This window comes from Poecilia reticulata, chromosome 4 (assembly GCF_904066995.2).
Source record: "Poecilia reticulata chromosome 4, P_reticulata-male-v2, whole genome shotgun sequence".
In the NCBI taxonomy this organism is placed as follows: domain Eukaryota; kingdom Metazoa; phylum Chordata; class Actinopteri; order Cyprinodontiformes; family Poeciliidae; genus Poecilia; species Poecilia reticulata.
In genome coordinates this window covers 2987460-3004172 of record NC_088833.1, presented here as the reverse complement: position 1 = coordinate 3004172, position 16713 = coordinate 2987460, and the positions used below count along the sequence as shown (strand labels likewise).

General features: G+C 37.8%; 1 protein-coding gene across 3 annotated transcripts in view; it reads right to left on the bottom strand.

The window, feature by feature from the left end:
• fnbp1l (formin binding protein 1-like) overlaps positions 1-16713 on the bottom strand; it is a 51254-nt gene that overhangs the window by 6928 nt on the left and 27613 nt on the right. Inside the window, exons 4-15 of one of the 3 annotated variants that reach the window (XM_081605996.1) lie at positions 16516-16663; positions 15598-15660; positions 14537-14641; positions 13293-13421; positions 11814-11960; positions 11503-11724; positions 6893-7081; positions 5004-5018; positions 3197-3306; positions 2993-3125; positions 2120-2214; positions 807-988 (exon numbers count right to left, since the gene is read on the bottom strand). In XM_081605996.1, the coding sequence (XP_081462122.1) occupies positions 807-988; positions 2120-2214; positions 2993-3125; positions 3197-3306; positions 5004-5018; positions 6893-7081; positions 11503-11724; positions 11814-11960; positions 13293-13421; positions 14537-14641; positions 15598-15660; positions 16516-16663 (1538 nt within the window). The remainder of the gene's footprint in view (positions 1-806; positions 989-2119; positions 2215-2992; positions 3126-3196; positions 3307-5003; positions 5019-6892; positions 7082-11502; positions 11725-11813; positions 11961-13292; positions 13422-14536; positions 14642-15597; positions 15661-16515; positions 16664-16713) is intronic. The other 2 variants (XM_081605994.1, XM_081605995.1) reach the window with 2 other exon arrangements.

Sequence of the window (16713 nt, the reverse complement as noted above, 5' to 3'; positions counted from 1 at the left end):
GTTGAAAACCAACTTTGTGGTGCCTAAATCAGCTTTTATTTAATTTATTAAACTTGGTGCATAAGTGTTTTCAAAGAAAATAACTCAAATGTTTTTCTTGTAACTGAATAAATGTGTTTATTGATGCTCAAAAGGATTTGGAAACCAGATTAAATTTCTTTCGGTACAGAAAATGTGTAAAAGTATTTGAAAGTTTGGGATTTACAATGAATAACGATCACTTTTCTACAAAAAAATAAAAATGAATAAAATCTTTAGTTGCTTGTTTTTATTTTAATCTTTCTATTATTATTATTTACTTTTGATTTGATTTTGGACCACGTGACAAAAATAATCATTTTGTAACCTAGAAATATTTTAATCATATTACTTGTCTTTTAAGCCTTACCACTAGGCCCAAAGGCCCTTATAACAGCTATATTTGGTAAATTAAATAAAACAATCTTCTCACTCCTTACTCCAGTTTTATCTTTCACTCACTATTAAAGTTAAATAAAGTAAAATAGAGCAACTAAACATGATACAATTCACCACTTTAGAGTCAAACCTAGCTTAGCTTAGCTTAGCTTATTCTGGGCAAATTGAGCTAACAGAAAATGTCCAAAGTAATAAAATACACATATGATCCTTCTTAAACATAAACAAACTGTAACTTACCAGTCTTATAGAGTGCTAACACTCATAAAAACCACAAAACTACCTACAAACCACAACTTCCGCCGATCCGCTTCCTGATCTGAACAGAATATTACTTAGAGAAAACGGCCGCGCCCCCTGGTGGCGACGCTAGGAACTGCAGCAGTTACCGTCGAAGGAGTAGAGGGCCTTGCAGTGTCCGATGACGGGAAGCGGGTCGTCGTCGTCGAACTCGTCGTCGAACTCGTGCGGGTCGTGGTTGGGTTGGGCCGGCTGCGCGGGGCGGTGCTGCGGCGTGCGATGCGGCGTCTGATGCTCCTGGCTGGTGTCGTCGTTGTAGCTGCCCTCCGGGCTGATGGGAAACAAATACAAAAAAATGTAATTTAAACAGCGCTGGATGAAAGAAAATGGCTGCTGATCTCATCAGGAATGTTCTTAAAGGGCCGGTTGTTCCAGGACGTCCTGATAATAAATAGTATTAATAAATAGCTGTGTGTGCATTTATAAATACTGAACATCTTTTATTTTATGATTGTTTTTGTGATTTACTTTTTGTAATTAAAGTCTTTTTGTGGAGATAAATGAGAAATATTTAATTTTATATAATTTTTTAACGTGGTCTGTTTTAAGTTAATATTATGATTTCTGCTATGTATGTATGACAATTTATTTTATGTTGTTTTATTGCCTTAATGTTGTTAATGGTCCATCTCAACACTTGTCCCCATTCAAACACGCAATAAAAATATTTAGAAACATCTATTTTTAATTTAAATTGATTTATTCAAATATTTCTACTAAAATCAAATCCTTCAAATTAAATGCTATAAAAAGAGGGGGGATAAAGTCTTAATCTAAATCAAAAGCAGTACACTGGCTCTTTTTATACTGTCCACAGTTTCTAGGAACTAGTTCTGAAACAAATAATCAGATTAATCGTGATCGTAAAATAATAGTCAACTAGTTTAGTAATCAACTACTTATTAGAAATACATTAAAAGATGCAAAAAATAAATAATTCACTTCATTTTTCAAATAAAAAACATTTTATTGCCTAATATGTGACACTTGATCATTTATAGCGAAGGAGGAAGCTACAGATAAAAATATCCCAACATCAACATGTGAGATCAATACAGTGCAAGGATGATCTGGTGATTAGTTCTTGGATTCATTGATCAATAATTGGGTAGCAAATGTGCTTAATAGCATTTTCTCTACAGTATTTGAACCGACTGAAGCTAAAACTGCTGCTTAAGGGGTTTCAGTGTAGAACATATACGTTTTTTGTTATCTTAAAATTCAAAATGTTTATATTTTTGAACAGTTTTGGTTAATTATTGCTCTGACTTGTTTTTCAGCAAATTGCCTGTTTTTTTGGGGGGTTTTTAGTTTGTAAACTCCAGACTAATCGATGACTAAATTAGTTGAGGATTATTTAATTGATTGATGGTGATCAAGAGGCAGGCGGCTGGCTGGTCACCTCTCCCTGCCCTGAGGCGTGTGCTGGTGGTTGTCTGCGCTGTGCCGTCGGTCTCCTCTGGAGCTCTGCTTCCCCTCCACCTCCGACAGCCACGTCTGCACAGAGAACCACGAAAAGACCGAGAATGATTCAGATGATCTGTCCGTACGCTGAGGACCGCGTCATATTCCACCATCACAAACAAACAACTGGTCGCAATAAACCAGTTAATAACACGATAAATTAAAACGAGCTGAGGAATTTTCATCTGTATGATCTCTTTCTACTTCAAGTCTTCATTCTTCTTATTTTGAAGGACAGTTTTGTTTAAACTTCATAATGCATTTCATCTGATGTTTTGTTTATTTATCTTGGCTATGTAAAAGTATTCCAGCTCCAGTGTTAAATGTTCATTAGAAATTAAAGTTTACTGATTGTTGAGAAAGTGTTCTTGCATTATTATTACTGTAATTTTACATGAAAATGGTCTCAAAACAACAACATTATTATTTATTGCAGCACCGATTGCAGTTTTCAGGCCAATCATCAATTACCAATTTTAAAAAAAAAACTTATTTTTGCCGTTAACATTTTTTTGTCTGAAATCTGAAATTTTGTCACTAAATATTGCAAGAAAGTCACTTAGACTGATGTTAATGTTCAGACCTGACCCGGTGGGCCGGGTCAGGTCTGAACATCAGGAAAACCTCTCACAGCACAGCAGAGGAGCACAGAGGCTGATTTTAAACATTCACTGAGGAATATGAGATCGGTGGATAAGACCGGCTTCACATACAAGCATCCGTCGATCATCGATGCTCCAAAATTAAGGAAATCATCCAGCCAGTAAATCGGTGCATCCCAGAATTTATCGTCCAGAAAAATCTGTCAAACCTCGTTTTTGTGGATTTCTGAGCGCAGCTTCTGGATGTTGCAGCTGGTCTCAGAGATTTTGGGCTGCAGGCTGTTGGGGTCGCCCATCTGCGGGTTCTTCTCGTACACGTCCTTCATCTTGTTCAAGGCGTCCCTGACAGAAACCAACAGGTTCAGCAGCCGGACCTGCAGCTCCTCCTGACGCCTCGGCCGGCGACCTCTCACCTCTGATCCGTTTCCTTCTGCAGCTCCCGGTTCAGTTCGTCGATCTTCTGCTGCAGCCGCTTCCTCCTCTGCTCAGGAGGCAAGTGGCTGAAATCCTCCAGAGACGGAACCTGCCGATCAGAAAACACAAATAATCACAAATAATCACAGAAAACGCTACAGGCAGTGTTGGTGTGTACACACAGGGACACAACGATCCATTTATACACTTCTGATACCGATACCTGAGGTTTAGTATGAGCCACACAGATACAGAAACACAACTGAACTGACTTAAAATGTAATTTTTTAAAAAGACACAGACATAGATGTGCTGTATTTGGTAACTCTGCGCCAGAACAGCACATTAAAATACACCAATAGTGTCAGACGTTTGGTTTAAACATGTAAAAATTTCTTTAATTTGTTCAGTCAGGACAGTTAGGAGGTAAAGGGGTGTGCAAACTTTCTGCAACATGGGCAAAAATCATCTGCTGTTTTACCGTTTTAGGTACGGAGTGCTGAGACTGTCGAGAAGCTTAAATGTTTGTGATCCATTTTTATTCTTTGGCATTGATTCAAACAGTTATGAAGTATATTTGAGCTTTGTTTTAAATACAAATATGCTTTCGTTTAAATACATTTAAATATGTTTTGTTCTTATCGTTATATTGATTTATGTAGTTGAATTTTACAGCACTTTGAGGTCAAAAGAGAAAAATTATAAATAATGCCAGTGGAAATTATTGCGTTTTTGTAATTCAGCATGTGATTAATTGATTTGTCACTTGGTCATTTCTTTATTTATTTACTTATTTTTTTCATAAATGGTAAGGACTACTTTTAGCCTCAAGAAAAAAGACTGTCATATAGTGACACACCTAGACCAATGTACCATGAAATTAAAGGAAAAGCAGAACAAATGGTTAACAGGTATTGTATCTGACATTTTAGTCAAAAGATTTCAATTTGTGTGCCGTAGTTTAATCCTAATTGAAAGAAAAGGTAAAAGTTTCTGAAACCAAATTTGTCTCAATTATGGGTCACACAAAATCAATCCAGAGGCGGCAAATGGCCCCATGCTGCACTTTGGACACCCTTGCTGTAAAGTTTTATAATGCAAAACTCCTTTATAGATGAATAAAGTATTATTTCTGCAATTTATTGTTTTAGTTTGACACATAAAACACTTTGTGTGTCTGTTTTACAGGGGAACTATTCTAGCTGAAAAAGTGCAGCAGCTTCTGAATCTCTAGATCTACTGGTGTTGTGTCGACACTAACAGAGTTCCTACTGCTGGGTCTCTACTGGCGTTGTGTTGACACTAACAGAGTTCCTACTGCTGGGTCTCTACTGGCGTCGTGTCGACACTAATGGAGTTCCTATTGTTGGGTCTTTACTGGTGTTGGGTCGACACCAACAGTGTTCCTACTGCTGGGTCTCTACTGGCGTTATGTCGACACTAACGGAGTTCCTACTGTTGGGTCTTTACTGGTGTTGGGTCGACACTAACAGAGTTCCTACTGCTGGGTCTCTACTGGCGTTGTGTCGACACTAACAGTGTTCCTACTGCTGGGTCTCTACTGGTGTTGTGTCGACACTAACGGAGTTCCTACTATTGGGTCTTTACTGGTGTTGGGTCGACACTAACAGAGTTCCTACTGCTGGGTCTCTACTGGCGTTGTGTCGACACTAACAGTGTTCCTACTGCTGGGTCTCTACTGGTGTTGGGTCGACACTAACAGAGTTCCTACTACTGGGTCTCTACTGGCGTTGTGTCGACACTAATGGAGTTCCTACTACTTTACACACCAACACACTGACTCACCATCTTGGCCGACCACTGAGCGTTAACCGTTAAAGTAAGAAAAGAAACATTCTGATTAGTTTTCAGTGAAAATTATGAACAAAAAAAATTAATCGGTTTGTGTTCAAATTTAAGCCATGTTGCTAAATATTCAGAAACTTGAGTTAAAAAAATGATATTTGCATTTAAAAACATTAAAAAACAACCAAATGATATAAATAATTTAAAAAGCATTTATTAATAGAGATGTAATAGTAATATTTGGGCCGAAACGATTAGCAATGACTAATCGATTAATTGAAATAATCGATTAATCGTTAACTAGAATATACAGACTCAAAAACATGTCAATTTCTACCCAGAACTTCCCAAGTGGCTGTTTTAGCTTCAACTGATTAAAATTCTGTAAAAAAAGAAAAAGAAAAAATCTATTATAAGAACTTTTTGCTAATTATTAATTGATTAATCCAAAAAAACAATTAATAAATCAGCTGTAATAAGCCGAGCAGACACGGCTGAGCTCTTCTAGCTGCAGATTCATCCTTTGCTTCAGCGTTCACTACATGAATGATGTTCATTTTTGGGTATAAAAATGTTTCTTATTTTAAAAAAAGGATTATTTGTTTATTTGCATATTTTAATGTAATAAAAACTATTTTTTGCAGCCATGAAAATCATCCAGTCCCAGATTTCTCTTGAGTCCGACTGTTATTCACCAGTTTATGCTGAACCATCTGAGGCTCAAAGCCGTTTTCTCAGCTTTCAGACGTGTTAAAGCACACAGACAGAACCGCAGGCTGAAGCCAAACCAGCATCTCTAAAATGATGCTCATCGCCTCTCCACATGCAGCAGCGAACCAAAAACACAGCAAACATCAACCCAAAAACCAGCAACACACCGTCAGCCACCAGGGATCCGCGGCTCTGATTGGACCAAACCTCCGTCTTCCAGACAAGAATCACACAAAAACAACAAAATGAATCAAAAAGCGGAAAACAAGAAAAAACAAGATGTCTGCAAGCTGTTGTTTGTCATGTGGGCCAAAAGTGTTGAGGCAAAAGTAACCAAAGGCCAAAAGAAAAACAAAAATCAGGCAAATACAGAAACCTGATTTTTTTTTTTATGGATATTTATTGTAGTTTCAAAATTGTATTGCTATTGTAGATGAATAATAATAATAATAAAGTAAATTTCCACAAAAAAACTCAGAAACTGGGATTCATCTCAGAAATCTAGAAAAAATGTCAAAAATTTTCAACTTTTCGAATTTTCTCAGTTTCAAAAGTTACAAATTTTCACCATTTTAAATTCCATTTCAGAAAATTTCTGAGATTACTCACAAAATGTTTTATTTGGGAAATTTGCTACTCTATTTTTTAAATTTTTCTTTACATCTACAATGGCCAAAATACGCCTTTACATTTTGCACCTTTTTGGCTCCATTGAACAAATTTATTTCAGTAATAGGAACAAGATTTGGGTCATTTTCTTTCAAAACGTTTATCATAGTTAGTAAAGTTTAATAAATTAAATAAAGCTGATCTGGGTGCATCATAAACATCATTTTACATTTTGTTAAAGCTCTGTTATAAAAAGACAAACACTTTCTGTTGTACTTTACATTTTCCATTGTAAGAAAATTACAAATTAAAAGTCTCCAAATTTGCATCATTTTTGAATTACAGATGAGGGCCGCACAAAATCAGTGAAAGGGCCACAACTGGCCCCCTGGCCGCACTTTGGACACCCCTGTATTAAACCATCATAATCCAGTTTAGGATGTCGCAACATTTGAGACGTTTTATAGAAAATCTGAACCTGTTCTTGCAGACATCCCGAAAAGAAACGATAAATGAAAACAGAAATAAAAACAAACCGGTTTCAAACTCATGGACACGTCTTGTCTCACCCCTCTCCTCAAACCCCTTATGTTCTGAGGGATTCTGGGTACTGTAGTCTTAATCTCAGACAGATAGTGGCTTACAAGGTTGGAGCCGAAGCGAGACGTGGGGAAGAAATGGGAGATGGACCGCTGATGATGATGATGATGATGGTGGTGGGAGGAAGAAGGTGGCGGAGGAGGGAGAAAGGATGGGAACTGGACAGGAAGTCAGAATAAAACAGCTGTTAGCTTTAGCTTCCGTTGTTTACATATGTGGGAGTGAGTCGGCCATTTTCATAAAAACACTTCAGAAAGTTTCACCACTCTCTTTATTTTTGGTAAATTTACTCCCTACATAAATTTTATCAATGTTTTGGTTATCAAATCTTAAAATGTCTAAAATGCCTCAACATAAATTGTGTTTCTTCAGTAGCTGCGTTTCCATTAGACATAAAATTCCAATAAATTTAAATTCTGAAAATAAATTTGATTAATAAAAACACGTCGATTTTGAAGAAATCCAGCTTTTTTCGATTAAAAGATTTTGCACCTGTGTATTTCTCAAAACTTCAATAAAAACACTTTTTACGCATCAAACGAGTCGTGATGAACAACAGGATGTTACTACTGGTGGAAACGCCAAAGAAGACAATAGGACGTGATGGAGGAGGATGATTTTTAATGACTTAACGCGTCAAATTTACTCACATGTGATTTTAATTACATTTCTTATTTAATGGAAACACCACATTTACAAAATTGTGTTTTTTTTATTAGTAGAATATCTACAAAGTTTTGCGCACATTTGTAATGGAAACGCAGCTACTGATCTTAAAGCTGAGACATTTTGAATTGGGAAAATGAATCATTCTCACTCGGGGTGGAAAGATCAGACTATGGGTGTGGGTTGAATATGGACAAAAAAATTGTATTCAAATTTAGGTCATATTTTCTATTAAACTAAGGAGAGTTTATAAACCAGAAGATGGAAAAGGCTCCTAAAGAACAACATTTCAGTCCCTCCAGTCTTTCTATGAATCTGAGATCACAGAAATTCACGCAAAGTCAACAGATCCCTTCAGGATTTTTTCACACCAACATCATTGTAAATGTTTGGCAAATTTTTTCTAAAAATGGTCAAAACGACTGGGCTTAAGTGATGCCAACTCCCACCTGCAGGTGGCAGCGTTTCCTCTGCTGCCTTTGCCTCAGCAGCTGTCAAATGATCATGTAGCGATTAACCAAGAAGTTATTTAAAGACAGATAGAAAAGTTTGTGTCTCCAGTACGTCCGCTTGTTATTTTCTTTTTCCCTCTTTTCTCCTATGTGTATATTTTGGAAATAATTTTTAACATATTTCGAAAGTCGCTCCAATGTTTTGATTGCACAAAAAAATAAAATAATTCACAAAAACAGTAGAAAAAACTTGAAGGAATAATAAAAACTCTTGATACCTAATTAGAAATTTCAAAAAACTCCAATCAACTTAAAAACGGAAAATAATTAAAAACAAAAAACAATTCCCGTTGGTTTCAAAGTAATTATTTGACCTGATAGCTGATAAATGTACAAAACAACAGAGATTAAAGGTATCTAATTGTATTTCAGTGTAAGATTATGCTACAAAAAAGCAATGTATTTATTTTAAAACCTTTAACTAATTTCTTTATCAAGGTTGCTGATAAATATGGAATTAAAAATATTTTCAAGTCAGATAAAGTTTAGATCTGGACTGGTTTCCTGTTTGTTTCCGCATTTCTTCTTCTGTGTTTTCCGAGGCTGACTCACTCTGATGGAGCTTCAATCTCAATCCCAGAGAATCGTAATCTGTCCGTAAGGCCGGTCCGAGTGTTGAGCAAACTGCTCCGTGTACACAAACACACGCCCCACCTATCAAACAGATTGCTGATACCATGAAGCAGCTGATTGGTTAAACATGAACCAACTGCAGGAGGTTAATCAGTGGCCAGCGGCGCGTTTTAGCTGAGGGTCAGGGTCCAAAAACGGCAGCAGATTGGAAAGTATGGCTATAAAACTGGAAAAATTATTTAAAATAACTCCAAAACTGAACAGGAAGTTGGTTAAAGTGGAAGTAAAACAACATTGATGCAACATTTTCTCAAGAACAAAAGGTAAATAAACAGACCACAGAAATATTGGACAGCGTGACAAACATAGAAACATAAAAGGGAGACCAGTTTTGCTATCGGATCAGATTTAGAATTTTCCGACATTTAACCTCTTAATGCCTGAATTTACATACAATTAAACAAACAAAACATGTTTTAGCTGTCAACTATATGTGATTATTGGTGATTATGAATTTGAACTTTGTACCTACATTAGTGTAAATGTATGATGCTAATTAGAGATACCAGGAACTTAAGGAATGAAAGAGACTTTTTAATTACAGTATGTATATTTTAAGTCAAGGAAGATTTTGAAACAATTAAAATATAAATAGTGCAAAAACACAACAAAATTTATTTCCTGCACAGACCCATGAGATCCTGGCATCTTTCCTGTTACAAACTGAATTTCAACATTTTTGAAGAATTGTTTGTTTTCATCCTGCATTGTTTCAAATACAGCTAAATACTTAAAGTTTCTGTTGCTGTCCTGTTTCAGAATAACAAATATCATTTTAGGGTTTCTACTTATGTAAATAATACATTTATTAATCTTTTTTGATGTGCAGCCATACTGAATATATTAGAATATAGCTTGTCAGAGTAACAGTAACTTTTGAAAATAACCTTTAAGCAGGTGTTAATAGGCCTGTCACGATAACAAATTTTGCTGGACGATTAATTGTCTAAAAATTTATTGCGATAAACGATAATATTGTTTCAAGACCTTTTGACACAGATTTAATGGAAATGACTAATAATGCATAAATGAATAATAATTTCTTGCCATAGACAGATGCACTTTATTTTCAAAAGAACACATAACACTGGAACTGAGAAACTAAATAAATAAAACAACCAAAAACAAAAATAAAATGGATTCTCAGTCTCCATTAACAAAAAACCTACTTGAATAAAAACTAAACAACATAAAGCCAAAGTGGAAATAAATACTGCACTCAACCAAAAGAGTGCAGATTATGAAGTCTGTATTTTATATTGCCCTTCAGTAATCTCTAGATTTAAATAGAGAAAACAGGCACATCTGACTACCTGATGCAGTTGTTCACACTACACCATTTTTGCCCCTATTTTTCCCATATGACAATCTTAGATCGTTGGCCGATCTAACCGATCATCCTGCAGTGTGTGGTGTGTTACGGTAGATCGTCATGGCCGCTCCGATCTAAATCAGGGTTTTTCCCCGACTGGGAGCTAAACGCCAAATGTGACAGGTAGCCAATCAGAGAGCCGGATTCTCCTCCTGCTTTCTGAGGGGAAATTACGGAGGGAAATCCCAAACAGCTGAAACAGCGCAATCCAAAATCCAGCGGACATGGAGATGATTTGTGGAAACAACATTAATATTTATTCAACATTTCGTGCAAAGAATATAGAAATGACAAGGGGAGGAGTTGGAGCCAAATTGCTACCGCAGTTGATGAACCCGGTAACTTTCCAGCTGTTCTTCGTTAACGTGACATAAATAGGTTACAATGATTTTCATTCAGTCAGGACTTTATGCTGACTCTAGCTACATGCATCACAGGTAGATTCTAGTAAAGCATTGATTAATGCCTGATTTTAAAATTAGTTAACTTGACTTGTAGCCAGGGCTGCACAGTGGCGCAGTTGGTAGAGCTGTTGCCTTGCAGCAAGAAGGTTCTGGGTTCGATTCCCGGCCTGGGGTCTTTCTGCATGGAGTCTCCATGTTCTCCCTGTGCATGGTGGGTTTTCTCCAGGTACTCTGGTTTCCTCCCACAGTCCAAAAACATGACTGTCAGATTAATTGGCCTCTCCAAATTGTCCCTAGGTGTGAGTGTGTGTGCATGGTTGTGTGTCCTGTGTGTCTCTGTGTTGCCCTGCGACAGACTGGCGACCAGTCCAGGGTGACCCCGCCTCTCGCCCGAAACGTTAGCTGGAGAGGAACCAGCACCTCCTGACCCCACTGAGGGACAAGGGTGCAAGAAAATGGATGGATGGACTTGTAGCCATTATTTTGCGACCTTGTGGCTGGACACCACACGGCACGACGAACCCGATTGAACCGTAATACCTAGGATTTCTGTCAGCTAATGGTTTTCAAACCCTGTCAGCTCAGGGTTTGAAAATGGACCGACAACTCGTGTCGTGTGCGCTGGACATTACACTGAGGAAGGGAGGGTCAGTGCAGAGCACCGGAGTTGAGCCTTTTTTCATTCAGTGTCATCAACAGACAGAAAAAAGGCAGGAAGAGACGATAAAGCCGATAATTAAAATGAGGTCGATAGGTTTAATTTATCGTGAGATTAATTGATTTATCGTTTATCGCGACAGGCCTAGGTGTTAAACATACTTTTTATTAATCCAACATTTCTTCTGTTTTCAAACCAGTTTTCTATTGGTTTGATGTAAAAGTATACTTTCATAAACTGCTACCAGAAAATCATCATGATTAATAGAAATACAGTGTTTGTTATAGTCAGACACTTTGAAACAGATGTGAATATTTAAAGTGTGTCCGCGTACCTTTGGTTTCTTCCCAAACAGCCAGAGTTTATTCTTGCCTTTGCTTATCGTGTGTTTTGCTTCGGAGCGCGGCACCGGAGCCAGCTCTCTCTCGCCTTTCGGCGTGTTGCTGATGGTCCCGTCCGAACCCGTCCTGCTCAAGTTCTGACTGAAGTCCTCAAACGGAAAGTCTCCCGGTGGTTCGAAGCCGGATTTAAACGACTCCACCACGATAGTCGAGTCCTGGGAGGATGGGAAATGGAAACAGAGGGAATAGTTTCAACGGGATCAGGATTTTTGTCTTTTGAAGGTTGATGTTTTCGGTTTCGTACCCGCCGCTCGTCGACGGACTTGGCAGCAGAAACCATCCCATCCAGACATTTGGTGACGATGGGAATGACTCTCCGCTCGGCCTCCGCGAAGCTTCGATACGTTTCACCGAGTTTTACCGTTCGCCGTTCGTCCATGCCTTGGAGATTCTGCATGCAGAGGAGGAAAAGAGGAATGAAAAAAACACTGAGACAAACACACAACGTCTGAAAAACAGCAGGTTCCTCATCACAAGCTGCTCATTTAAAGGGGCAGTATCATGTTTTCCAGGCACTTAGTGCCATTTTATAGCACAACTTCAGGTGCTGTGAAAATGCTGTTTATATAAAATATGACTTAAAAGAAATTTTACTTCCTGATTTAACTCCTTGAAATTGGGTCTCTGTCTCTTTAAGAACTCCTGCTCTTTCTGAAGCTCCGCCTCCAGGAAGTCATCCCAACATGGCTCCTCTATTAACCCTTTAGCAACTTTTTTACCAGCATTTCTGGTTAGCAAACATCTGCAAACATCTGCTGAGCTCATGTAAACAACAAAAGCTCCTATATCCTGCTGAAAAGTTATTTGTAGGTTAGTTTTGTCTAACCTCGGGGAAGACCCAGGACACACTGGAGGGATTACGTCTCTCGGCTGGCCTGGGAACGCCTTGGGATTCCCCCGGAGGAGCTGGAAGAAGTGGCTGGGGAGAGGGAAGTCTGGGCCTCCCTTCTGAAGCTGCTGCCCCCGCGACCCGACCCCGGATAAGCGGAAGAAAATGGATGGATGGATGGATGGATGGAGTTTTGTCTTATTTCATGTAATGAGCTCAGCAGCTGTTTGCTAATTGCTGCTGGCTAGTCTGAAGGAGCTGAGAGGGGAGGAGCTACGCCTCGAAGGCGGAGCTAGGCTCAGTCATTTTGCACAGCTGCAAAATGTTTAAAGTATTTATCAAACATGCACAAAAGGATAAAAGCAAGTAAGTTTTGTTGCTTGTTGCTTTTTTGAAAAAAAAGTTGCTAAAGGGTCTAGAAAGTCGCTAAGCAAACCCCGCTAAATCCCACATTGGCCCCGCCCCTCAGACTCTTGGCCCCGCCATTGGCTTTTGTGGATATAAAAGCAGAGTTGTGCCTTTATATCCAGTTTTGCTCAATCTCGAATGTTCATGTGGAGATTTTATGTTCATGTTGGCAAATTTGATTTGCTTCCAATGAAGCCAGACTTTGTAAATAAAGTTTAAACTTTTAATAAATCCACAAACTCATTTCAAAACGTAAGAGAAGTAGCTTGACATAAATAAATAAAACACCCAATTCTCTTCACCCACATAAATCTAATGCATATTTGGAATCTAATTTATCTTCAATTTGAAAAACAAACACTCTTCATGTATATTGAGGCTGAATATGAGCAACAAAAAGGTTTTACAAAGTAATAAACACTTAAAAATACAAAGCTAACAGAGGAATTATAAAGTGAGTAAGAACGATTGAATTGTTTTATTTACCTTAAATATTTGTGGTATGGAGTTATTAAAATGTTTCCACTGCTCTCCGTTGAAGTTCTGGAGCTGAGCAGCATATTCGTTTTTACTCTCGTCCGCCATGTGGGTCCGCATGTAGAGCTGCGCTTTAGCCTGAACAGTTAATCATATAATTATGGAAAATCACACAAGTTATCCACTAAAGGCAACCTAAAGCCTAAAAATTCACAAAGTGCCGTTCTAAATAAAGCACAATAAATAATAAAGCATTTCAGAGGACAAAGCATAGAAATAGACTGAATAGATTTGCCCTTACAGATCAGGAAACACTGTAATCGAAACCTAATCTAGATTTTTTTTCAATACAGAGATTAACATCTGACCGGTGCGTCTCTAGGTTTGACATTTAGCAGGCAGTTTAAACATAAAAACTTTCCAGTCCAGTTGAATTGAAACAATGTTGCAAAGAAACGTGAGCCAAACTTTCCAAACTGTGATGTTAAACAATGTTTCCGAAGATGGAACGACACACAACACTTTGAGATAACGATTTAAGAATAAATCATTTCCTTTTTCTCCTTTAGTCTCCTGCCAAACCACAGAGAGAAGTCAGCATGCACACTGCAAAAACACAAAATATTACCAAGTATTTTTATTGCTCTCGGTTCTAGTGCAAATATCTTACCACACTTTAAAAAACAAAACAAACTTCTAAGTAACTTTTCAGCAAGATATAGGGGCTTGTTTTAGTCAATAACTCTGTAATACTGATGAAAATGTTCTAGTCCCACTGGCATTTTAATTCCAGTGGCGCTGTGCCGTTACTTAGCAACCCCAGCCAAGCCAGTCCGTTACCTAGCAACCCCAGCCAAGCCAGCCCGTTACCTAGCAACCAAGTTCCAGTTCCACTGGCAGATTATTTCAAATGTCTTGTTGTAAGTGAAATAATCTACCAAATGAACAAGTGCTTTTTCTACTATTTTAAGGAGTTCTTTACTTAAAAAAGCTACCCACATAAATCTTTGGAATCTAATGTATCTTTAATTTAAAAAACAAAACACTCTTCATGTACACTAAGGCTGAATATGAGCAACAAAAAAAGCTCCTATATCTTGCTGAAAAGTTATTTGTAGGTTAGTTTTGTCTTATTTCAAGAGTACCAAGAAACTAAGCCACCATTTTCACTAGAAATCAGTGAAAACTTAGGAAAGATTTACCCGATAACCTGGATAAACGACGCGACGGCTCCACAGGTGGAAGCATCTTACCTTCTCCACCTCGGACTTGGTGGCGTTGATGTCGTTATCTAGCCGGTCGTAGGTGGTTTGCGCTTTCTCTGCTTCTCTGCACTCCCTCTCAAACTTCTTTTTACTCTAAAAGGGAAAAAAAAAAAAGAGCATCCAGTTTATTTCAAGCACCAAAAATATTAATCGCAGCAGATTTGCATCTGTCTCGCTAAATGAGACGAGGAAAATATGTGAATGAATCACGCAGAGATAGTTTACTTCCTGATGCGCCATCTGGATCGCATTAGCAGCAAAGCAAACAGCAAATAGCTGAGACATTACAGTCTGGTCACTAGGTGGTCACAGTTAAAGTCACACAGTCTGCACAAACATCAAGTTTACACTGCAAAACACTAAATCTTACCAAGTTATTATTGGTCTATTTTTTTAAAGACAACTTGAAATAAGCCTAAACTAATAATGACTTGTTTTAAGTTAATAGTTTCTCAATGTTGATTATAAATACATATACATATTTCCGTTGGCAGATTATTTGACTTGAAGCAAGATGTTCTTAGTGAAATAATCAGGACTGATACTTTTAAATCAAAATTAAGGACTTATCAACTTAAAACAATCTCCTACATTTTATGTGTAAATTAGTTTTGTCTTATCTCAAGTGTACTGAAAAACTAGGCTAAAAATGCTTGGTAATATTTTCTGTTTTTGCAGTGTAGTAATACAGTTGAGAGCTTCAGATCTGCACTGATATCTTTGTCTCTTTCCTGGAAACTGTCCTTGCCAAGAAGGGAACACAAATGATGCTACAATTTCTGAATATGATAAAAAATAATTAAAGCTACAGCTCGTATTGTTTAGCACAAAGCTAGCTTCTTAAAACAGATTTAAATGGAGGAAATGTTTTTGTTTTCTGTCCAAAATGGGTAAAAAAAGATCAGGGGGGACTCAGTTTATCCTTCGGCTAACTGTTAGCATTTCTTTCATTCCTTCCTGGTGTCAGTTAGTGTGCGAGGAGCAGCTGCTCGTCCCTGACAGAAAGTGTTTACCATAAACACGTTTTCTCTCCCAACCCCCAGACTTACGTTGTCCATCTGTTTCCAGCAGTGATCCAAAAACTGCTGAGCCTTCCTTCCTTCCTGTAGGTGCTGCTCATTTCCACACAGAAACAAGAAACACGTAAATAAGCAGACCACAGAAATATTGGACAACGTGACAAAGCAACATGAAAGAAGGCGGCGGGTTTTCTTATTTCAGCAGGTTATGACTAACTGTCGTTTTCTAACATATTTAACATCTTCATGCCACAAAAATTCATGTCAATCAGATGTGAAATTACTTGGAGATTAGAAATTTGAATTTTGCACCTACATTAGTGTAAATTTAGGTATGATGCAAATTAGAGCTACTAGGAACTTAGGGAATGAAAGAGACTTTTTAATCACAGTATGTCTATTTTAGGTCAAAGACTTTGAAACAATTAAAATATTAACTTAGAAAACATTAGGAAACCAAAATCTATGTGTCATTGCAAAATGTGGTAGTGTGGCAATATAATTATCATCATTATATAATTTGAAAATGGCCTCAAAATAACAATATTATGATTTTTAGTGATAACTTCTGGGGCAATTTATCATCCAGGAAAATTAGTTATAGTGACAGACCTACTAATTCAGATCAGTTTCATTTAGAAATATTTTAAAGTTTTATATTTTGCTTTATCCTGAAACCTCAAGTCTGATATACATATAAAACCAATGAAAACCGGACTTCTATATGAAATAAAACATGACAAATTATGGTTCAAAACAACTAGAGGCCACTATTCTCCCAAAACACATCAGCATGTTCATTTCTCCAGCAGCAGATGGTAGAAACAAGACAGCAGACGGATAACATCACACGCAACAGATTATTCCTCAGAAAACAAGCGACGCAGAGGAGAGCAGCGAAACATCTGCTTTCAGGACGGAGACGCTCAGAGCCGTGACATCACTCACGTGTTTCCGCTCGGCCTTCAGCTCCTGGCTGTACCTCATCAGCTCGTTGTAAACCTTGTGGGACATTTCCTCCGCCACCACCTCCCTCTGGCCGGCGTAGTCGTTCAGCTCGCCCAGAATGGAGTAGAACGACAGACACGATGTGAACCTACAAGAAATTTTAATTTACAGAGCTTAAAAATCACTCGAAAGAGTTTA